General features: G+C 46.2%; 1 protein-coding gene across 1 annotated transcript in view; it reads left to right on the top strand.

The window, feature by feature from the left end:
* LAMC1 (laminin subunit gamma 1) overlaps positions 1 to 23,052 on the top strand; it is a 67,716-nt gene extending 44,664 nt beyond the window's left edge. The window contains exons 4-28 of the mRNA XM_086753408.1: positions 1,291 to 1,457; positions 2,594 to 2,782; positions 4,833 to 4,950; positions 5,051 to 5,149; positions 5,255 to 5,391; positions 6,248 to 6,370; positions 6,458 to 6,647; positions 6,915 to 7,027; positions 8,337 to 8,558; positions 8,653 to 8,841; positions 10,292 to 10,537; positions 10,849 to 11,002; positions 11,461 to 11,603; positions 12,324 to 12,502; positions 12,663 to 12,819; positions 15,144 to 15,349; positions 15,775 to 15,854; positions 16,260 to 16,397; positions 16,594 to 16,738; positions 17,332 to 17,481; positions 17,888 to 18,002; positions 18,377 to 18,576; positions 18,803 to 18,961; positions 19,506 to 19,605; positions 20,024 to 23,052. Coding sequence (XP_086609534.1) covers positions 1,291 to 1,457; positions 2,594 to 2,782; positions 4,833 to 4,950; positions 5,051 to 5,149; positions 5,255 to 5,391; positions 6,248 to 6,370; positions 6,458 to 6,647; positions 6,915 to 7,027; positions 8,337 to 8,558; positions 8,653 to 8,841; positions 10,292 to 10,537; positions 10,849 to 11,002; positions 11,461 to 11,603; positions 12,324 to 12,502; positions 12,663 to 12,819; positions 15,144 to 15,349; positions 15,775 to 15,854; positions 16,260 to 16,397; positions 16,594 to 16,738; positions 17,332 to 17,481; positions 17,888 to 18,002; positions 18,377 to 18,576; positions 18,803 to 18,961; positions 19,506 to 19,605; positions 20,024 to 20,280 — 3,976 coding nt within the window. The 3' untranslated portion in view covers positions 20,281 to 23,052. The remainder of the gene's footprint in view (positions 1 to 1,290; positions 1,458 to 2,593; positions 2,783 to 4,832; positions 4,951 to 5,050; positions 5,150 to 5,254; positions 5,392 to 6,247; positions 6,371 to 6,457; positions 6,648 to 6,914; positions 7,028 to 8,336; positions 8,559 to 8,652; positions 8,842 to 10,291; positions 10,538 to 10,848; positions 11,003 to 11,460; positions 11,604 to 12,323; positions 12,503 to 12,662; positions 12,820 to 15,143; positions 15,350 to 15,774; positions 15,855 to 16,259; positions 16,398 to 16,593; positions 16,739 to 17,331; positions 17,482 to 17,887; positions 18,003 to 18,376; positions 18,577 to 18,802; positions 18,962 to 19,505; positions 19,606 to 20,023) is intronic.
* Positions 23,053 to 23,400: the final 348 nt, after the last annotated feature.

Genomic DNA, 23,400 nt, shown 5'->3' with positions numbered 1-23,400 from the left:
TATTGACTGAAAAATGCAGTAGAATGAATCTTATGAATCTTGCAAATACTGTGTATAACTTCTTTGACTGTAATTTCAGGGCAGACAAAGACTGAAATGTTTTTTTTTCTTGATTAGATCAAATGTTAAGTGATTTAGGAGAGTGAAGGGTGAAAAGAGTGACAAAAAAGTAAAGCAAAGGTCAAAAACCCCCAGTTTTTTCTACCCCATGCTTTTTAACATGTTGTTCGTTGTTCTGTGCCTCTATCTGGATGTAGCGTAGGATAACAGTAAGTAGAAAATCTCAACATCTCTGCTTCACAGATGTTTTGGGAGCTGTCTCCTATGAAGACCTGAAACATTGTGCAATACTGTGCTTATCCGTTACTTTTGCTAAAGCATATTGCAGAATGCTTAACTCTTAAGTTGTTGACATTAAAATGTTTTTATAAGCAGAGCTGAGACCAGTGCAGTGTTTTGGACTGTTTGCAGGGAGCAGTCCTGAGACCGGGATTTGACAGCATGGGGATGCACATTGGCTGCACCGCCAGTCTGTGGAGGTCCCTTGGCTTCTGTATGAGTCACCTCTGTGCTATTTAATTTCTTACAGCGGTAGCACATGGCCAGCATGCACACCGTTTCCCGGACTTCCATGAGAGAGAAGCTATGGAGAGTTTACTAACGTAAAGCCAAGAAAATCTTTGCTTCTCCTACTCAGCTTACTGTTTTAGTGACAAATTGCGAAGGAGTTGGTTAACGTTCTCGCGTTTCTAAATTCCTACCTTCAGCATATTGCACCTGTTTGTTTCATAGAATGGTTTGGGTTGGAAGGGACCTTCAGATATCATCCAGCCCCTCGCCGTAGGCAGGGACATTTTTTTTCTAGATCAGGTAGCTCAAAGCCCCATCCAAACTGAGCTTGAATACTTCCAATGATGGGATGTCCACAACTTCTCCAGGCAACCTGTTCCAGTGTCTCACCAACCTCGTCGTAAAATATTCCTTCCTTATGTCTTTCAGTTTAAAATCGTTACCTCTTATCCTGTCACTACAGACCCTGGTAAAAAGTCTCTCTCCATCTTTTTTGTAAATCCTCTTTAGATATTGAAAAGCCTCAATAAGGTCTCCCTGTAGCCACCTCTTGTCCAGGCTGAACAACAGCAGTTACATTCTCAATTTTTTTAATGACCATCTACCTTTGAATTTGTTTCGTCTCAGATTTTTGGATCTGGGCTCTGTTTTTGGGATTGCTCTGTGGGTGACTTGGATCTCTGGAGTTTAAATACCTGTTCCTTTTCTCTCGTTAACCAGATGCAAATGTAATGGGCACGCGAGCGAGTGCATGAAGAATGAGCTCGGGAAGCTGGTCTGCAACTGCAAGCACAACACCTTCGGGGTTGACTGTGAAAAGTGTCTTCCTTTCTTCAACGACCGTCCATGGAGGAGAGCAACAGCAGAGAGCGCCAATGAATGCTTGCGTATGTGCGGCCACGCTTGAGGGGAAGATCTCTCAGGGGTTGGGTCCCTTGCCTCTATTGGCATCCAGAAGCTGGCCCTGCATAGTTTTAAGTTGTCTCGGTTGCAGTTAGCCAGTGTTAAGCACAATTCTGATGTTTTTCGCCAGAGATTTCATGGGACTGCTGATCATCCCACTCCTATTCTTTAGGAGCTTTCTGGTAGATCCCTAGAAAGGGCCATCTCCTTTCTGGAGAAGGGTGGGAGTGACCTTTAGGAGAGAGGTGTGCCATGAAAATGTACAGGCTCATACTTTATCGAACCCATGGAAAAAAATCTGTATTTAGTAAGCTAGAGTATAATTGTCCTTTAAAAAGCCCCTCATTTAGCATCCACTGACTTCCTCTCATATTTGGATTATTGGTTTTTGCGGTTACTTGTCAACTGTTTAATCCAGTTTAGAGGCTCTTGCAACAGTTCTGGACCGCAAATGCAAATCTCTGTGATTGAATGCCAATTTATTTTGCTTGGTTTTGTGTCGCAGACCACAGCTTCTAGTAGTTTACTTTATGGGGAAGCTTTTTCAGACAGAAAAGCTTTCTTCCTGTCTGACCTCTGTGTGTGTTGATGGGTCCCAGCTGTCTGGTCAAGACCTGTAGCTTCACTTGACAGACCAGTGAAGCCTGGGTCTCCTGCTCTGTAAACAGAGGGGATTTGTAATCAGGGGAGAAACTCTCCTTCCAGCATGGAGTCAGCCTCACTGTTATCTTCTCATGCTTGTTTGCATGACTGAGATCGGTGTTGCTGCATGGGAGGGCGACAGCATTTCGGCTGCAAATGGCAGCCCGACATGGAACAAAGTACAGTAGAAAATGCTGGTTTTCTTCTGGATGTAGATGAGAATGATCTCAGAGCCTGTTTCATTGTTACAGCCTTGCTTCCACCTCCAGTGTTCAACCACCACTCAAACACACTTCCCTCTTTTTCTTCTCACTGATGCACACATGCCTTAGGACTCCGTGCGTGGGTCTTGGGATGGTTAAGGGCTCCTGCTCCAGCTCCCCTACAGCTTAATATGGAGTCTTGTGGTAGTGGGTTTTGTGATTGTCAGGTCAGATGGCCACACCTGCTGTTCACTGATGGTACCTTGTCTTTGCAGCTTGTGACTGCAACGGGAGGTCACAGGAGTGCTACTTTGACCCTGAGCTGTACCGCTCGACAGGCCACGGGGGCCACTGCACAGGCTGCTCGGATAACACCGACGGCGCCCACTGCGAGAGGTGCAGGGACAGCTTCTATCGCCTGGGCAGCGAGGAGGGGTGTCTGCCCTGCAGCTGCAACCCAGTCGGTAAGTAGTGGCAGCAAATATTTCTGCTTGCAAACTTCCATCCACAAAAGCTAGCTCTTCTCTCCATCACGCACCTAATTGTAAGCTACAGAGTAAAAAGAGGGGTATTTTTTTTTTGTTTTTCTTTTCTTTTCTTTTTTCCCCCATGTAGGAAATGTTCATTGGGTTGTATTTTGTTTTGAATTATCCTTGGATCTAATTGGAGTTGAGGTGGCAGGAGCAGATGTTTCACCTCTGCAGCACTTACTCCTTCAAACGTGTTCTGAAATAGATTTCAGTTTGGGTTTTTTTTATTTATTTTTTTTTCCCACTATGCGTGTGTTACCCTGGACACTCCCAGTACTAAAGAGCTCATTTAAATTCTTAATAAACAAGATGATGTGAGTAGATATTTCTGGAAGTTGTTCATACTGAAGAATTGTAATGAACTTTAGCTGCATCAGTTTCTCCTACTGAGTATCCAAGCACTATAAATACAAACCAGTGAAACCTTAAACGCAAAACGGGATGGAGGTGAGAAAAAATAAAGTAAACTTAAAATGTGTAGTTAAACCCCTTTACAAAAAACCCCAAAACAAAACAAAAACAAAAACCACAAATAGAAGAAACTCTGGCAGGAGAACAAGTCTTTTGTCGTCAAGGGAACCACTTGACCCCTATGGAGTGATCCCAGAACTACACCAGTCCACAGCAAATAAGGAGGAAGGAGACAAAAGGGTAACAGATAGTAAGATATGATGTGAGGTTCCAAAATAGCATAGCTGGAATAAGTAATTGCTTGCAGCATGCCCTAAAAGCAGCCAGTGAAAGGTCTGCCAGGGTACGTCTCCTGTCTAATTTGGTCAGAGAGTTGTACAGTTGTGAAATTTTTGCCCAAGAAAGGCCTCTTTCTTCCTCTGTCGGCTCTCCTAGGTCCTTGTGTCGGACCTTATTTTTAAGAGGGGTGAGAGTTGGTGTCAGCTGAGATGGTCCAGAAGAGACAGGGAGGTGACTTCTCCACTCTTTAAGGACAAATTTCAGAGGGCTTTATAACTTAGCCATCAGTTTGTATCCTGTGGCACGCTGGCACCCAGGGCATGTTCGAAGCCTTTGGATTGGTTTAGGTTGCTATTTTTTGTCAGAGTACTGAGTTTTTCCTACATAGTCATAAGTGGGACTGCAAAGGGGATTTGAACTTTGGCTGTATATGGTGAAGGTTTTCTGAGAAGTTCTGTCCAGTCCAGCCTGATTGTCTTATAACTCTTCACTTTGCTATAATCTTCTGGTGTGGACTGAAGTGGAAAGAAGAAACTATTTCAGTATATTAAAATACTTTTCTTCTGGTAGTTAACTGTTACAGGACTGAGAATTAGGCTGCTGGCTGCTTCAGTGCTTGGGAGAAAGCATTTAGTCCACTGTGGATTAAAGAAGCCTGCTGCTGCCTTTTGTGCAAAACCACTTGAACAAAGCTGTACTGAGGAATATGTCCTTCCAAAAATGAGAGTTTTGCTAAAGGGTTTCTTAGAGTTAATAGTGACATGTGCAGCCTTGCTCAGGAGGTGCTTTAGTCTTTAAATCCAACTTGGGAATCAAGGGAGGAAATTGGAGCATGAAAGGCAGAGGTCAGGATATCCCCTGGCAAAGGGGAGGTGGTGATTAGGGAGAGCACAAGGGATTCGGAGAATAAAATCTCAGAAATGACGCATTGCATGGTAAAACAGGCACGAATTAAAGAGTTAGGCAAAGGTAACATTGAGGATGAAACAGGAATAAGGACAAGAATGCAATTTGAAGTTTAAATTATATTTATATATAAAAAGGTTGGTAGGAATACTTAAAAGCTGAATGTAGTTTGGAAGATTAGATAATGATTCATCTTTCTAGAGCTGCTAGGGGAAAAAACCCTGTGAACTAGAGGCAGTCTTTAGGTAAGCTGTCATTTGTTGGCTTGAAGCTATGCTTTCCACTTTTTGTTCCCCATTTTTCATGCTCATTTTGTAAAGTTGAAAAAATTGCAGGCTAATAGGACTAGGTGGGTCTGCTGAGGTGCCCATCCCTGCTATCCCCACAGGTTCCCTCAGCACGCAGTGCGACAGCTATGGCCAGTGCAGCTGCAAACCTGGCGTGATGGGTGAGAAGTGTGACCGGTGCCAGCCGGGTTTCCACTCCCTCTCTGAAGCTGGGTGCAGGTAAGGGAGACTGCTGTTCTCTAAGAGGAAAACTAGGTGCCTTTTTAAAGCTTTCTCTGTGTGGCTCTTAATCAGTTATCCTCTCTCCTGACTCTTTCAGGCCCTGTTCTTGCAATCAGGCTGGCAGCACAGGAGAATGCAACGTTGAGACAGGACGGTGTACGTGCAAGGACAACGTTGAAGGCTTCCACTGCGAGAGGTGAGTGTCTCTTCCTGTGGCTTTGTTTCAGGAATGAGAAACATTTGAGCGATGGCCCTCAGGTAAGCATCAGGGAAATTAATTCTCTTTCCTTCACATCTTTAGATGCAAACCAGGATTTTTCCATCTGGATTCCTCCAATCCAAGGGGCTGTACCCCCTGCTTCTGTTTTGGACACTCTTCAGTCTGCACCAATGCCGTCGGCTACAGTATCTACAGCATCACCTCCAGCTTCCAGTTTGGTAAAATTGAGCCTTCCTTTGTGTCTTGAATTGGGCTGTAAACTCGAGTCAGAAGCAATTAAAAAAACCTTCTTCTTCCTCTCTGTGCAAGACTGCAAACCTTGGGCAGGCAGATCCAGGATTCCTCTTTCAGAAGTACTGAGTTACTTATGAAGTTACTGGGAGCTTCCGTGTCTGCAGCTGATTTGTTCAGCTAGAGAGAAATGAATTCACGACTTTGTCCTTGGGCACCCGGTGCTAATGTACACCATGCAGGTGCAAGAAGGAATTGCAAATATAAACCTTTGATAGCTTGAGAGAGGTGCTGGTTGAGGGGGTTATTTCCTCAGTTTTACAACCAAATCAGGAGTTTCTAATTGAGAGGATTATAATCACTTTAAATTTGGGGTTTAACATGGCTCTGAATTAAACACACTTGTGTTTTTGATTGGTCTGTAAGCTGAGGAAACATCTTTTTTCATACAGTCAGTTTCCTGTGTATGCGTGTTTTCATGCTGCGTAGTCCGAAAAGAACATATTTTAAATTAAAATTCCACTGAAGTACAATTCGTACGAAGGCTGAAACTCGCATCAAGTAGTAGATGACTGCAAGTTTTCCTGTTCATGCTTAAGCTCTTTAGGGAAGAACAAGGAGTTGTCATAGTGTTGGAATTTCAGAGGGTTCAAGTCAGCACTTGACTTATTGACTTGAATTGAAAAGATGATGTTTGCTATCTATGTTCTTCTGCACAGCTACTTTCTGAAGTCTCTTAGTGCCAGTGTGCAGACTGTGGATTGGTTTTATATGAGCAGTGTGCAGTATGGCACGAGAAGTGTCTGCAAAGGTGTGTTAATTCTTGCATGTTTGATTTTTCAGGAGAGGACGAGTGGCGTGCTGAGCAGCGTGATGGCTCGGAAGTCTTACTCCAGTGGAGCGCGGAGACCCAGGATATCTCTGTTATCTCGGACAGCTACTTCCCCATGTATTTTGTTGCACCACGTAGGTCATTTGAGAAAAAAGGCTTTCTGTGCTACTTGTGCGCTTTCTGTTCTGTCCCCTAACTGTAAGGATTTCTTCCCCTTCCAGGCAAGTTCTTGGGCAACCAGATTTTGAGTTATGGGCAAAACCTGACCTTCTCCTTCCGTGTGGACAGACGGGACACACGCCTCTCAGCAGAGGACCTGGTGCTGGAAGGAGCTGGGCTGAGAGTGTCGGTGCCGCTCATTGCCCAGGGCAACCCTTACCCCAGTGAGAACGCGCTGATCTACACCTTCAGGTGAGAGGAGTCTCCCAGCACGGTGGGGAGCAGCTGGGACCTAGCCGGTGGTGTCCCTAGCCCCTGAGCTCTTGAGAAAACACCCAGCATTAATTTTAGCTTGGAACAGTGGTCTTAACGGGTTAGGTCGAAGCTCGCTGTCTAGCAGCATTGCGTAAGCGTATATGAGTTGTCGCAATAGCATACCGCTGTTGGAAAGAGTGCTTTAAAAGGGCACAGCTGTTACATCTGAAAGCTTTACTGATGATGCATGGCTCTTCTCTGTAGGCTCCACGAAGCTGCAGATTACCCATGGAGGCCTACTCTTACAGCATTTGACTTCCAGAAGCTTCTCCACAACTTGACTTCCATCAAGATCCGTGGGACATACAGCGAGAGAAGTAAGTTGCTGAGCAGAAGAGAGGGCAGACTCATCCGTCTAGTGCTTGCCTTGCTTTATTGTAGGACCTGTGTCAGCTTATTTGGCAAAGCCTGTGCCAATTGCTTTTCGCTTGGCCTTCCTGTGTAACAACTTCACTGGCCTCCTGAAGAGGACGTGAGGAAAAAAGGTGCTGCCTTTGAGAGTCTGGAATTTGAACACCCACCACCTTCTGATTCTTTGCTTCTAAACATGGCTTTTTTCCTGTGTTGCATAGCCAGTGTCTTCCAAATTGGTAGAAATACATAGCACAGAGTCCTGAAGGACACAGTAGGATACATACAGGGACTTTACAACACTTGGCGTCAGTTTCTGCTACACTGGGAATGGTTACATCCCCCCTGTTTCCTGATCTTGCCTTGGCATGACCAATGGGAAGGACAAGGTCTTGAAAGCGCTGTCTGTGCTGAACTTGATTAAAAGTTGCTCATAATGAGGGTTCGTAAAAATCGGGTACAAATTAGGAGCAAAAATATCTGGGTCCTTGGGTATTGTTGTGTGAAGAGGAGTTTTTGCAGAAAGATGCAAAGGATGAATTTGCATTTGGGGAAGGCGGGAAAGCTGCAAGTGTTTTTGGTAGAGGTGGCTTGTAAAGAGGAATGTGGGGTTATGAAATGAGGAGGAAGGATGTGGAGCAAGCCGTCCACTGAGTGCTGTAGCTGCTGCTAATATGTGGGAGGTGAGGCTCTGCTTGGTGCTCTGCAGCTGCTGGGATGGTACAAACGCACTATAAGTTAAAAAACAGCCGTGTTGTGTCTGGGCTCTGTTCTGCTCCCAGGAAGGGTCAGGGAGGAGAGGGGGGAGCACTCAAATGCCAGGTGAAGGAATGACTTGAGAGAAATAGCTGAAGAGTTTGCCCTGAGGCATGGTTAGCAGACGCTGTCTTAGAGATGGTGTATTAAAATTGCTGGAGAGATGATCTGTCCTCCCTAGAAAGACAGGGAATTGGTTTTGGTATTTGATTTGGAAATGGAAACCATATGCATGCAAAATGTAGCTTATTTTAACTGACCCTACTTGCTCACGTGCTGTTCTCAGCATCCTCCTCTGTATTGGTATCCTCAACTTCCCTGCCCTGCACATACCCTTCGTGAACTACATTGCATCTTTTCTCATCTGTCTAAACCTTCCTGGAGGATTTTGCTTCTTGATTCACCTTACCAGCTGCGAGCATCCACCTGTCTGTCTGTTGTACCATTCAGATATGTGTTTGGTGAAGCGGTGATGAGAGCCTTTGTGGTTACAAAGTGTTTCCCCTCGGTTCTATCTAGGCGCTGGCCACCTGGATGATGTTACCATCACAAGCGCTCGTCCTGGACCTGGTATACCCGCAGCCTGGGTGGAGAGTTGCTCCTGTCCGGTGGGATATGAGGGGCAGTTTTGTGAGCGCTGCTCCTCTGGGTACCGGCGAGAGACACCGAGCCTCGGACCCTACAGCCCCTGTGTGCCTTGTGCTTGCAATGGGCACAGCGAGACGTGTGAGCCCGAGACAGGTAAAAGGGGCTGATAAAACAGGGAGCAGCAAGAGGGTGGTTCTTCTTTCTGGGCTGGATGGTGAAGCAAAAACCATGTCCCTCTCTGTTCCAGGCATGTGCAATTGCAGGGATAACACAGCGGGGTCGCACTGTGAGAAGTGCAGTGATGGGTATTACGGAGATGCGACAGCAGGCACAGCCTCAGACTGCCAGCCCTGCCCGTGCCCAGGCAGCTCAAGCTGTGCCATCGTGCCCCGCACGAAGGAGGTTGTGTGCACCAGCTGCCAGGCTGGCACTACAGGTGTGTTCCTGCACAAAAAGTTTGTTTTGTTTTGTTTTGGTTTTTTTTTTTCCCCCTACACCCTACATGCCTGTGGAAATGTGTCTCCTGCCAGTTCTGGGACTCTGACCCACAGTGAGCAGCACTGAAGCTGCTCCTTCTCCCTTCCTCAGCCCCATTTTCTGTCCTGTGCGAGGCTCAAGGGCTACCCATGTTCTTTGTGTCTGTCTCTCGAGAACAAAAGGGGAACAAAGGCTTCATCTGTGCAAAGTCTGAACACTTCTTTGCTACGTAGGTGAGCCATGCTAGCTTCTAACAGAGCTCTGTTAATTGCATGGCATTGGATAGAAAACAGGATAGATTCAAGAAAGCAAGGAAGGTGGGCCAGACTGAAATAAAATTAGAAGATGCAGTTTGCCAGCTGGAGAGGCACTGTGGGATGCTTGCAGGGGAGGGCCAGTGCCCTCCCTAGGAGAAGCAGGAGGGCCGCAGTAACTCGCAAACACTGCCCAAAACGTGCAAGACCAAATTTATGCTCAACGGTTTTGAAGAGAAATATATGTACAGATCCTTTTAAATTTTTTTTAATTTTTTTTTTTTTTTTTTTTTTAGCAATAGACTGTGAAATTTCAACGTGTACCTGAGTCCTTAAGCAGAGCCTTTTGTTCTGCCTGCAAACAGCAAGGAAGCTTTAGGATGATTGGCAGCCTCCATGCTTCTCTGCTGATTTTATGCTTGGTATGGCAGAGTCCAAAGTATAGAATACCTGTAAATGCTTGAAATGCTTATAAAAGCCCCTGACCAAGCACAGAGGCAGCTCGTGGGGGTTCCTATGGGTGCCACTGCTTCATGAACAAAAGCCCCTGGAGTCCAGGGGTCTGGATTCCCTGCAGCTCAGGTGTCAGTACAAGCTGATCTTTACTTGTAGCTATGTGATCGCATGAGAGTTCCTTCTGTCTCCTGCTGCCTTCTCGGGATATAAAGGGAAAGAGGATTTGCATGTGCCTGAACTGCCGAAGAAGTGGCGCTTATAGCTGGCTGGGGAGGTCAAATCTGCAGTAAGTGTAGGGAGCTGCTGAGCTGGATGCTTCAGTGGCTGCCTGCGGAGGTTTGGCAGATCTTGTTGGCAGTCAGGCTTCCTGGAGTGGTGGTGCCCCATAGAGCTCTATGTGCTTGGACTCTTAAATTAATGACTAGTGACAAATTACAACCAATAGGTTTGGCTTAAAGGGATAGGAGGGGAAAGGAGGATCTGAAACAATTAATAATGCAAAGTTTCAGTGAAAAAGCAGCTTAAATTTAGAGATGGAGAGGGATTTGTGTGTGGTTTTGTGCACCTTTCTGGCCCCAACACGAGGATGAAAGGAGAGGAAGCTGGAGAGTTTACTTTTCAGAAGGGACTGCAAAGGGAGTCCAGGTGAGGAAGAAGGTGGTTTTCTAGTGCAACATGTGTGTTTCTGCCATGTCCTAGGCAAGAGGTGCGAGCTTTGTGATGATGCCTATTTTGGAGACCCACTGGGCGAAAATGGTGCTGTGAGGCCTTGCCGTCTCTGCCAGTGCAACGACAACATCGATCCCAACGCCGTGGGGAACTGCGACCGCCAGACGGGCGAGTGCCTCAAGTGCATCTACAACACTGCTGGCTTCTACTGTGACCGCTGCAAAGATGGCTTCTTCGGGAACCCCCTGGCCCCCGATCCTGCTGACAAGTGCAGAGGTGAGAGGTGGTTCCTCTTACGTTTAAAAATGATTTTGTCCGCAAGAGCTGCTGTTTCCTGATGTGTTGTTAGGACGTAACGTCAGGCTGTTGTTCTGCCTGTCAGCAGCGATGTGTGGTTTGATCCTGGTTTGGTGGTTCTGACTTGCTAAAACGCTCATGTTTGTGGGCGCTTACTGCCACCGAAGCAAAAGGATTGTGCAGTGCAGCAGCTGGACTGCTGCATGTTTTGGATCCAGGCCCGTTTAGGGACCGGCTAGCAGGGGACTTCTAACTTCCTGCATGTTTTTCCATCCCTTTTATTTTTGCAGCTTGTCACTGCAATCCCTACGGCACTGTGAATCAGCAGACGAGTTGCAATCAAGTGACTGGGCAGTGCGAGTGTCTGTCTCACGTCACTGGGAGGGACTGCAGCGCTTGTGAGCCCGGCTTCTTCAACCTCCAAAGTGGACGTGGCTGTGAGAGGTGACATTTGCCTTGACTTGGGGCGAAGAGCCTGGTTTTGGGGGGTGTTTGTACTTACCTTGTGCAGGAATGTGATGTTTATCACAAATAACCAGTGTGCCTTGATGCTGCTATGGGTGGGGAAGAGCAGCAGTCAAGGAGCTATGAAGGCTGTACAAAAAGCCTGACTTATAAATAGCTTTATAAATAGCTTTAAATCAGGGTTTTAAATAGAAAAGTGGCACGTGACCGTGTGATTGTTGATAGCAGGGGCTCGTGCGTTCCTTTTTTAGCGCAGGCACCAAGTGACCTTGCACGGTTCAAAGACTCAGTGCCTCGCCTCCTGCATCTGCACAGGAGTAAAAGTGACTTCTGGCAAATGGAAACATTGAGCTGTGCTCTTTAGGGCTCCTTCAGAGAGGAGCTTCACCCGTGCCTTCCTTCTGTGTCACCACCTGACGTGTGGCTGCCTCCCTCAGGTGCAACTGCCATGCGCTGGGCTCCACCAACGGCCAGTGCGACATCCGAACTGGGCAGTGTGAGTGCCAGCCTGGTGTCACTGGCCAGCGTTGTGACAGATGCGAGGTCAACCACTTTGGCTTTGGCTCCGAAGGCTGTAAACGTAAGTCTCCGAGAGGCTGGAGTGAGGCGGATGGGAAGGATGTTGCCCAGCCAGCCTTGCCTTTGCTTTCCTCCTGTTTCTGGGAAGGTACTTTCTCACCTCGCTCTTCATCACAGCAGAAGTTGGCACTTTTATGTCCACACCCTGCATCATGAAATTTGATCTCTGTACAATAGCTTATCCTCTTTCTTTTATTATTTTTTTTTTAATTGGGGGTAGTAACAACTCTAGCTTATTAGATACCTGCTTCTCTTTGGTGTGAATGCATTCTCTGAATCTTGTCCTGCAACAACCTTCGTTTCCTTATGTTAAATCTCTGCACAGCTACTCTGCAAACGCCCTGAATATACAGATTCTGTCTTGAGGTGAAACAGATCTTCTAAACGTGATTGAAAAACAGGATGATCCAAACTTTCCTCTTCAATAGCCCTGTCTGTAAAGAGCGGAAAAAATAACTGCAGTTGGTTACAATGAAATGAGGTGGAAAATGATAATGCTTTGTGGGAGAGGCAATAGCAACACTGTGAACACACGTGATAAGTGTTGCATCAAGCTAGACAGAGTAGAAGTACCCTGATGAAGAGCGGGACTCCAGCTGTGGGTTTGTGCCCCATTGCTCTTGCAGACAGTTTAGGATATTGAGGGTATGCTCTTGCCCTGTGGGTTTTAGGGTGTTTCTGCCCGTCCTCCAGTCTGACGGAAGGTTTAACTTCCCCGCAGCCTGTGACTGTGATCCTGAGGGTTCGCGCTCTCTGCAGTGCCAGGAGAACGGTCGCTGCGAGTGCAAGGAAGGCTTCGTGGGGAGCCGCTGTGACCAGTGTGAAGAGAACTATTTCTACAACCGCTCGTGGCCAGGCTGCCAAGAGTGTCCGGCCTGTTACAGATTAGTGAAAGATAAGGTAAGGCCACAAACGCCGCTGTTGGTACCACCGGAGACAGTGGCACTTGCCTGCTTGTGCAGCGGCTTCTACGCCTGTGGCTGGCTGATGCTTGCTGAAAGCAGAGAGTTTCAAGGTGCTTTACCCTCTGTCATAGCTGTGTTCTGTCCCTCTCACATAGGTGGCGGAGCAACGAGAGAGGTTGCAGGAGCTGGAAAATCTTATTGCAAATCTGGGCACTGGAGAAGAAACTGTAACCGATCAAGCATTTGAAGAGAGGTTGAAGCAGGCAGAAAGAGATGTTATGGAGTTGCTTCAGGAAGCGCAAAAGAGCAAAGGTAAGTTGACCTGATCAGATGTGGACCGATGTGAAATGAGCTCTTTATTTGATGTTCCCTTTCCCTTAGGACACAGAGTGTTTTATTTCAAGCCTATGTTGTGCATCAGGACAGACAGCTATTTTGCATAGCGCTGAAATCAAAACTAACAGTGGCTGTGCTTTTATCCCTGCTGTTCTCCCAGTGGTCTCTGTTGTGCATGGGAAGTAAAGATCTGCCTCTAGCTCTGTATAGATGCAAGTATTTTTTGTGTTACCCTCTTCTCTAGATGCAAAGGAGATTTTTATTTCTTAAACAAGCAGAAGACTTTCCAATATACTTACTTATTATGCTTATAAATTTGCTCAGACAAGTAAAGCATAAATAAATAAATGGAATAAAGCAGTTCTTGTTGGGATATCGTCAACAATCAGAATGAAGGCTTCGAAATCCTGCTGGCCACCTTAATTATGGCACCATAAAGTGTATAATGTTCTGAAAAGTGCTGTTGTGGCTTGTAGCTATTTGTCCTGTTAAACTCTGCTTCAAATTGATTCTTGTGCTGTCATCTCTACCAGAGGATGTCTGTGAGCAGGACGTTAAGCAGTGTGACAGTGGTTTATCCTTAGGGTCTTTTTAATCTATAAGCTGATGTGTGTTTTGGAGAAGAGCAACTTGAAGATGACTATTGACTTTGCAGTAAAAGGTGTTCCCCTGGGAGTTGGTTCAGTGATTTCAAACCACTTCGGAAAAATCTGTCCCCTTTGTGTGAAGCTGGGAAAAAGCTGACGTGCGTCTAATGCTTGCATCTGCTAGGGAAGATTGCTGCCAGTGGGAATAATCACTGAAGCTTCTTCTCAGTTTTAGCTGAGGTAGCTGTATGCTGGCTGCTTGGCATCCATGTCTAGTCCCATGTAGGGAGGGTAGGAGTGTGGAGATTGGAGAAAGGTGAGGGAATGGATTGGGTTTTGTGGTGGTACTTTTCATCTTTCTTTCCACCTCTTAGAACCATAGAATCATTTAAGTAGGAAATGACCCGTAAGATCATTGAGTCCAGCTGTCAACACTGCCAAATCCACCGCTAAACCGTGTCCCTAAGCACCACATCTACAGGTCTTATAGGGATGGTGACTCCACCACCTCCCTGGCAGCCTGTTCCAGTGCTTGATAACCCTTTGAGTGAAATTTTTTTTCCTGCTATTCAATCTAAACCTCCCCGGCCCAACTTGAGGCCATTTCCTCTCCTCTTATCACTTGCTACTTGGGAAAAGAGACTGAAACCCACCTCGCTACAACCTCCTTTCAGTTACAGGGAGCCTCCTTTTCTCCAGACTAAACAACCCCAGTTCCCTCAGCCGATCCTCATAAAACTTGTGCTCTAGACCCTTCACCAGCTTTGTTGCTCTTCCCTAAAGAAGAGGCCAGTTAAATCAATAAAAACTACTCTTGCAAAAATCTTTGCACACCTGTAGCACTTATTACTGGTTTTCTACTTGATATGTAGTTTGTAGTATATTTTTGAAATGTGTCAAACGTTCGTGTTCAATACTTAAGATGTCCTGCAAGGTCAAGGCAACATATTTGGGAAAAATCTTAATTTTGGAGGCCTGCAGACTTCTGCTTGTACTTTTAATAACGCTCTCACCTTTCCAAAAGCAATTGCCACTGGTCATGAGGCACATATCTGTGCTTTTATGGCTCCATTATTAAGATGCTATTGTGGGGAGTTACCTGATGGTCCAAAAATTTGGGGGAGTTTGAGGGGCTCATAGGTCCTACAAACTGGAAAATCAAGGCTCTATCCTGCCAGCTTTTGTCATCTCTTTGGTTTTGGGGGAGTTTGGGTGGGTTTCTATTTCACACATCATCTAGCTGCTCCATATGGAGACTGTGCCTGGCTCAGGAGTAAGCACCATTGCCCAAAGTGCTACGGGAATAATGTACAGCCCCACTATTCCTCCATCTCTGCTTACCTTCTAGGAGTTAAGCTTAAAGAGAGTTCACAAAACAGGTGTTTCATACCTCCTGAGGAGCAGATCTGTTGTCTTAAGTCAGTGATGGAGGTGAATCATGATTCTGAACACAAAATCCTCCGTCAGAGTTGGTTCCAACACCCAGCAGGATTGTCTTATTAGTAGTTAATGACTTCTCATTTCTCTCATTTGATGCACATTCTGGTGATGACTTTGATCTTAAGCTGACTGACTTATGAAACAGCTTTACTGGTCCCCTTTCAGCAGGGGATTAACCTACCAATGTGTTGCCTGCAGTGGTAAGCTGCTACTCCAGCTTTTATTTGTGCTGTAATTAATTTTGCTTCCTCTTTTTTATATTGTGTATTTCAGATGTAGATCAGGGCCTCATGGATCGTCTCAAAGACATCAACAGCACACTAGCAAGTCAGCTCAACAGGCTGAGGAACATCCAGGGCACGGTGCAGGAGACGGAGAACCTGGCAGAGCAGGCCCGGGTGCGGGTGGAGGACACCGAGGACTTGATCAGCTTAGCTTCTGATATGCTTGAGAAGGCAAAGATGGCAGCTGACAACGTGGTAAGTGTGCTGCCGAGATCCCACGTGGTTAGGAGAGGAGAAGGCCTTTCCTTTCTGTGCCCTCTGGTGTGTTTCCCTGCTTGTTTCTTTTTCATGTAGCAAATTTCCTATGGAAATACCTTCTCCCTTACTCAAGATCATGGGAAATAAATAAAGGAAGATCACCAATGTCTGACATAGATTGTATCTTAGCCCGTACTCAAAGAAATCAACGTAAGAACCCCTAAGTAAATATCAACACCTTTGTTTTTAAGGGATAACCAGTGGTGGAAACTGCATGGGCTTAAGAAAAAAAATACAGAGAAGTCAGAAATAGGTTAGACACGCCTCTGAGCATTTAGATCATGACAATAAATATTTAAAGTAAAGATGAATAAAAGATGAAAAAAGAGCTTTCAGATTATTTTTTTTCTTTTTTTTTCCAGTCCATTACACCTCCAGAGTCAAGCGGGGACCCGAACAACATGACTCTGTTGGCAGAAGAGGCCCGTAAGCTGGCTGAAAGGTAGGCTGTGGCAAGACACGCTCCTCAGGCTCCATCAGGGCCTTGCTCTTCCCTGCAAGGGGGAACCAAAACTCAATTTGCTTAATATGAAACACACGCCCTTTGAGTAAGGGCATGTGCAGTGTGGGTGTGTGCCTGTGTATCACTGAAGGCAAACACTAGACGTGAATGAGGGACACGTACAACCGTAGCGGTGCCTCTCGCTCATCTCATAGGCACTGCTGGAGTGATGCCTTGCTTGCAGACATGGTCTCAAACAGCGTCTTCCATTGCAAGTATTTCAACATCTTCTATATGCAAATCTGAGTGAAGGGAGGGAAAGCAACAGTAAAATCTGGAATTGAGGTTAGAAACCATGGGCTGGCAGTTCTAATGGCGTTATTTTTCTTCTGTAATCTTGTCCAGACACAAAAAAGAAGCTGATGAGATTGTACGCATAGCAAAGGCAGCAAATGATACTTCCACAGAAGCGTATCAGCTGCTGCTGAAGACCCTGGCTGGAGAAAACCAAACTGCAAATGACATTGATGAGCTCAACCAGAAGTGAGTCAGTAACAGAAAATTGGTTTTGTTTCCTGGCTTTAGAGCAGTGCTTAAAACTAAGATGCCTTCTGTGTAGCATTGTATGCTTCGGGTTTTATGGGAGATGTCTTTCAATTTCTTAGCCTCTCTACTTTCTTAGTAAGGTCAGTTCTGCAGAAAAAAATTGTAGCGTAACTGGATCCTTGGGGTTTTTTAGGTATAATCAAGCAAGGAACATTTCTCGAGACCTAGAGAAACAGGCCAGTAAGGTGCTTGCGGAGGCAGAGGAAGCTGGAAACAAAGCCCTGCAGATCTACGCTAATCTCACCAGTCTGCCTGCTGTGGATTCCACGGGACTAGAGGTATGTGTAGGAAGCATCATGTGCAGCATTTTTTAAAGATCAAGCATTGTAGACAAGCATTGTAGCGGTGTGCTTGGTTGCTGACATACTTTGCATGTGCTCTGCTAATGTTTCTCTGCATCAGAACAGTTTGTGGCATTTTTGCCATCTAGGCATAATCCACGCTTGTGCATTTCAGCTTTTGTGCAGGAGACCTGCATGCAGGAAACTAAATATGCAAAGCCCCACCTCCTCCAGTTTCTGAAGGACAAAAAATCAAGTAAAATGTTGTTTGCTGAACATCTTGGCTTGAACAAAGACATACGGAAATTTCAGTTCCCTCTGAAGCCTGCAGAACTGCTTCCTCTCCTGCGTTCACTGTAGTGCAGTAGATTTTATTGCACATGAAACTGCAACCTCTGTCCTTCGTTGTGCTGACCCTTGTGGTATTCAGAGCTTTGAAGGCAAAGTTACAACTGTAGTTGTAAGAGACAGGAACCCATCATAGCTTCTGCCTGCTTGACCGTTACAGAATATACCATGTTTTGCCACCTGTTCAGAAATTCTTTAACGTTCAGGAATCATCTGTCTGTGTTTCTGGTTTCCACCTGCAGAACGAAGCAAATAAGATCAAGAAGGAAGCAGAGGAGTTAGATCAGCTAATTGCCAGGAAGCTGAAAGATTATGAAGACTTGAGAGAAGACATGAAAGGAAAGGAGTTAGAAGTAAAGAACCTCTTGGAGAAAGGGAAAACAGAGCAGCAGGTCAGTTCTGTTTTGTGCAAGCTTTTGTTCTCTGGAAAAAAAAACAAAGGAAAACAAGTAACTGGCTGGATAGGAAAGATTTGGTCTTAGTCTTGTCTTAGCACTGCTTGTTAGTTACAAGAATACCGAAGAATGGTCCCGGAAAGGAGATGCAAAAAGCTGGTAAAAGCAGGGGCATTGAGGCTATATGGGAGAGTAGAGGATATTTGCCAGGTGTGGTGTTATCTTTGTATTCAGAACAGTATTCCAAAAGTACCTGAATTCACCTGGTTTCAGAGGAAGCACTCAGGCATGAATGCTCTTCTCTGTGGTGTTAGTGTTTCAGGCTGAGCGATGCTTTTTGATACACCTAGATGGTTTTCCTTCAAAAGGTAGGATAATGTTGACTCATGTCATGTCTCCTTAGACTGCAGACCAGCTGTTGGCTCGAGCAGATGCAGCGAAAGCCCTGGCTGAAGAAGCTGCTCGGAAGGGCAATGGCACACTACAGGAGGCTAATACCATTCTCAGCAACCTGAAAGGTAAAGAGAAAGCACTTGCAGTGAAACCTTCAGTTCCTGTGTGACAAGTCACTTGGCAGCAGGGTATCTCGGTTAAGTGGTCCATCCATATTGTTGCCAATACCTGGGTGTTGGGTGGGTTCTTTTGACTCTTTTTTCTTTAAAGAAAAAAAATAGAAATGTTTTCAGTGACCAGAAGTCTCCTTGTTTTTTAACTTCCTTATCTAGCATCCGAAGATGTGTAATAGGGAGAGCTGCAATCATACGCATCCCAGAGCCCATTTTGCTCTTTGTCTCTCAAATGTCAAGGTGGCAAAGCCTGGGTAGCTTGGTCAAAGATGCATCCTGAGGCTTTTCTGGAGCAAGTGATAAGAATCTGGTTTGCCTTTTCTTAGATTTTGATAAGCGGGTGAATGATAACAAGACAGCAGCAGAGGAGGCACTGAAAAGGATTCCTGCCATTACCCAGATCATTGCTGAAGCCAACAATAAGACACGCCAGGCAGAGCTGGCGCTTGGCAATGCTGCTGCTGATGCCCGTGAAGCCAAGACTAGAGCAGATGATGCCGAGAAAATTGCTGGTTCTGTTCAGAAGGTGAGTCCTCTATGTTTCTGGAGCCACCTCTGCTGATATTGGGGTGTGACTGTGTAATGCCTCTGTTCCAGTATTTCCTGGTGAGCTCTATGTGCTTTCTACAGTATTCCCCACTAGGGAATGCAAAAAGTGGCATGATAGGACATTGGTGTGTTTTGATGAAAAGGATTGAAGGAAGTTTTGCACCTTCACCACCTTCTTCCATCATATTCCCCTTGTTTGGCAGAGTGCTGCTGCTACAAAAGCTGAAGCTGACAAGACTTTCGCTGACGTGACGGGGCTGGCCAGAGAAGTGGATGACATGATGAAGCAACTACAGGATGCAGAAAAAGAGCTGAAGCGGAAGCAGGATGATGCTGAGCAGGATATGATGATGGCAGGCATGGTAAGTAATGCTGGCAAGCGGCAGCAGTGGCGAGAAGGTGCCTTCTCCCTGCTGTCCTGGCGATGCAGGCTTTTCTCCTGCTGTCCTCTTCCAAGAATAACACTGGGTCCAGTATTCAGGCTATTCCAAGTTTTAAGTGGGATTGAAAACATGAGGTGAGCAAAGGAGCTCCTCTGGTGGCATTAGCATAGGTTCCCTGGTGGATTTTGTGAGCCAGTTTTCTTAATGCAACACTTTCCTTTTATTTTAACTGAAACCTGACTGTAGCCCTGTTGACTCTGTTCTGACTTTTCCTGCAAAATCCTACTCAGTTGTCAGGGATCCTCATCCTGAAATAATCAGAAAGCTGATTATGTAAAGGTTGTCAGTCTTCGCCAGCACTGTGATAAAGATCTTAGCGCAGTGGTGTTATCCTGGAGAGAGGATCCAGGGATGTGTGTGACTCAGTGCTTGGGCGGACATGTGAAAAGGAAAGGCAATAGTTTCATAATCCCTACAGCCTTTTTGTGCTTGCAATTTTTTTTTTTTTTCTAATACCCTGCAGGCTTCACAGGCTGCCCAGGAGGCAGAAGACAATGCAAGAAAAGCAAAGAACTCTGTGAACAGCTTGCTTGCTGTCATTAATGACCTGCTGGATCAATTGGGTAAGGCTGCCATTAACATGCCTTATGCCTTTGAGTGTTTTCCTGCTGCCTGACGTGGCAGTGCCGGCAGCTGGCCTGGTGTTCTGGCTTCCCTGCTGATGCTGTGCCAGGAATCAAATGGGTCAGTTTGCTCCTAGAACGAGGGTTTGCATGTTTTCAGCAAGGGTTTTGTTTGGTTTTTTTTCCTCCTGGGGTGGCCTCAAAGCTGGTTTTGGCCTGTTAAGTACCACTTTTCTGTGAGCTGAGGACCCTTGCTGAGGCAGTGAAGGTGTGACCCATCTGGTTGCTCCTGTTTCAAACACTGTTCCTAATGTGATGGAGATCTCAGTGTGGGTATGGGCTTAGCTGTGTAAGCATCCCAAACCAGTGCATCAAGGAGTTTTTTAATGGACCTCACTGTTGGCTTCTGCCTTTTCAGGGCAAATAGAGACGGTGGACTTGAACAAACTGAATGAGATTGAGGGTACCCTGAACAGTGCCAAAGACCAGATGAAAGACAGCGACCTGGACCAGAAAGTGTCTTTCCTTGAGAGAGAAGCCAGGAAGCAAGATGATGCAATACAGGCCTACAACAGGGACATTGAAGAGATCCTGAAGGACATTAGCAACCTGGAGGACATCAAGAAGACCTTGCCGTCTGGCTGTTTTAATACCCCGTCCATTGAGAAACCCTAAGGGTGCACTGGGGGTGGGGGGTATTCCCCCGGTGAGCAGTGGAGCGGTGGTTTGGCTATGGAGTGCCTTAACACACATTACCTTCTTCAAATCCCCAACTCTTCGCTGCTCGCAGCCACTGTTTTCTTTTCAAATCAGGATAAGTTGAAAGTTTTTGTTTTGGGTTTTTTTTTTTTTTTAAGAGAAGCAGATTAAATATCCGCCTTTGGACATCAAAGGGTTTTTAATATAAATTGTCTTCCTGAGCACTCCACCTTTGCCCCTTTCTCAGACACAGTTTCCCTTTGATTAGTGCAAGGATGAGAGATGCTCTGGACTCTTTATACTGTGGTTCAGAAATAACCATATGAGCTGTATACAGCAAGGCAAAACTAACCTTACTTTTTCTCCTCTTCTCCCCTCGACTGTAAAATCCTCTGTCCCAGAGCTCTCTGTCCCTATGAAGGAAGGGGATGGCTACCAAAGTATTACTGTAATGGCCAGTATAGCTGCACTCATTCAGATCCCTCTTCCCAACTTCTGACCCTGTGAATTTTTTTTTTTTTTTAATTGTTAACTAGTGGCCAATCGACAGCATTGGTAGCCTCTGACAAAATAGCCGAAGCCTCTTTCTGAAATGCTTTCTGTGATGATGCATCGCTCTGAGAAAAACGCAGCCTCTGAGAGGAGCTCTTTGGGAAGATGGGATACTGGTGGAGTGGTAGGTCTTGCCAGCCCCGCTCCTGGTCTGTGGAGAAGTTTTGGGTCCGGTCTGTAAGCAGCTACCTGTTGGGTTAGTCCAGGCTGGGGAGTGTGGAAGCCATGAGCTGCATTACCATCTGTAGGTGTGGCTATTGAATTGCCAGAGGATTTTTTTTTTTTAAAGTTTTTTTTTTTTTAAGGTTACGGATGTCTGATTGACAGGTTAGTTTGCTCAAGCAGGAAAAATCTTGCTGAAGAGGAGTGTTGCCATCCAGAGTGCTCTGACAGCTGCACTGGCCTTCATGCTCAATGCCTTTGGGTGGGGAAGGAAGAGGATGTGCAGGTGGAAATTAAAAGGCCTTCCTCATCTTCTTCCTGGAGGAGGACAGTGGCATTTTTATATCTTCTGGCATTTCTCTTGCCTTTTGCCTGTTTTTAACCTGGCAGAAAGAGCTGAAGTTTACCAGTTGCCCTCCTTTCTTTTTGCCTACTGATCAGGTCACTGTAAAGCTACTGCAACACAGGGACTTCAGGCCAGGCTCGGGTGGCAGGTCTGCATTTCACACCCTTACGGCAGGCTCCCTCCCCAGGCATTGCTGCCCAGCTGCTTACTGGTGCTGGGTGGGAGCTGCGGGGAGCCCCTCACTCCTCCTCTGGCCCTCCTCTGAGATGAGAGCATCCTCTGTGGCTTCCTCCTTGCCTCCAGCCTGGCATCCCTCCCCCCTCTTCCTTGACATCCAGTATATATCTATCCTTAAACACTATGCAACTTTGTACGTTTGCGTAGCGGGGAAGAAATTATTATCTGACACACACTGGTGCTATTAATTATTTCAAATTTATATTTTTTTGTGTGAATGTGATTTTTTTTTTTCTTTCCGTTTTTTTTTATCATGACTATAGTGTGAGGAAGTCTCTCATGTGTGCGTATGTGTGTGTAAATATACTCAGCCATATTTCCAGAGTGGCACAGCCTGGCCTCCTCTATGTGCTTTCCCCCGTAGCCATCGGGGGGTGTGCACCATATATCCCTTCTCTCCGCGTTATTCCCTTCGAGCTCGGTGTTTCTCCTAGCTGGGCTCCCGCTTTCTTCCATCTCCGGCATCCTCAGCACCCGTAAGGGCGTCGGCAATAACCACTTTGCCCGTTGGGTGGACGCTTTCACGCCCTCCCTCCAAAGCCAGCCCTGATGCCTGGTGCTCACCGCACCCCGTTTTGTGTCCCTTGTCCCCGGGAACGACGTTGTGCCAGGAGGAGAGCAGGGGCTGTGCCTTTGCAGCTGGGCTGTGAGGAGCTGTAGCGCTGTCAGGAGACCGGACCCAGCGTTGAGGTGGTCGGAGAGCTGGATTTGGGGACATCTTGATACCACTGTGCGAGGCGGGAGGCTTGGTGCCCCCTCGGGAACGGCGCTGCTGGGCGGGGGGGTGTTCCCAGCAAACCCCACATTGCTCCTGTTACCTCTTCTTCTAGAGATTCTTACCATTTACCAGCTTGGGATTTCCCCCAGCCTGCAAACATACCTAATCCTGGAGGAGAGCTTACCCGTGCTCGCCCACACGCGTGGGACGTTGAGTTCAGTGGCTTGGCCGGCTGCTCTGGTCAGATGGCTGGCTGTAACCGCGTCACCTCTCTGCCAAGGCTGTGAGAAGAGCAGATGCGAAGATGCGCGCATGCCCTGGCTGACCTCAGGCCTAAGGTTTCCTGCTTTCTCCTCTTTTTCTTTTTTTTTTTTTTTAAGCTGTTTTTAACAGAATTTTATTTTTAAATAAAAAAAAAAATCTTTATAAGCGATCTCTTAATCACTACTGCATTACAGCCATTATTCATTGTATAAGTCCAGTTATTTCTTTACGTAATGTGATGATGCGACAGCTGCTGGTGGAGTGCTGGATGTCACGGGCAACGCGTGACAGTCCCTTCATCACCTTATTCCTGACTGTGGCCCCCTCAGTGCGTGCCTTCACTCCAGCTTTTTGCCTTAATCTGTGGTCTCGCTGTCTGAGGCGGTGAACAAAATGCAACACTTGCAGTTTTTATGTATAAAACAGTATTTCTTATTTATAATAAAGTCTGAATATTTGTAACCCCTTATACCTTGGCATTCTTTGGAGTATTGCTTTTTGGGGGTTGGTGGTGGTGATGTGTCTCAGTTGTGAGATTTTGCCTCTTGCTTCATTAATCAAATGAGCTGGGTTGGGGTGGGAGAAAGGGAAAAGTAATTTGGGAATTCATGCGGTGGCTGCAGGGGGCCATAGCGAGTGTGTTTTTCGCAGTGTCCACTGCTCCATTGTCATGGCTACGATGAATTTTGTGCTGCTGGTTTTCCAGGTCTTAAAAAAAATAAGATAATGTTGTTGGTGCTGATGCTACTGGAGCTGCACTGTCCCCCTGGAAAGGGCTGGGGGATTGGGAGGTGTTTGTGTGACATAAAGGTAAATC

Source organism: Chlamydotis macqueenii, chromosome 8 (genome assembly GCF_036417535.1).
Source record: "Chlamydotis macqueenii isolate bChlMac1 chromosome 8, bChlMac1.mat, whole genome shotgun sequence".
NCBI lineage: Eukaryota > Metazoa > Chordata > Aves > Otidiformes > Otididae > Chlamydotis > Chlamydotis macqueenii.
The sequence above is the reverse complement of the archived record's forward strand: the minus strand, read 5'-3'. Positions and strand labels throughout refer to the sequence as shown.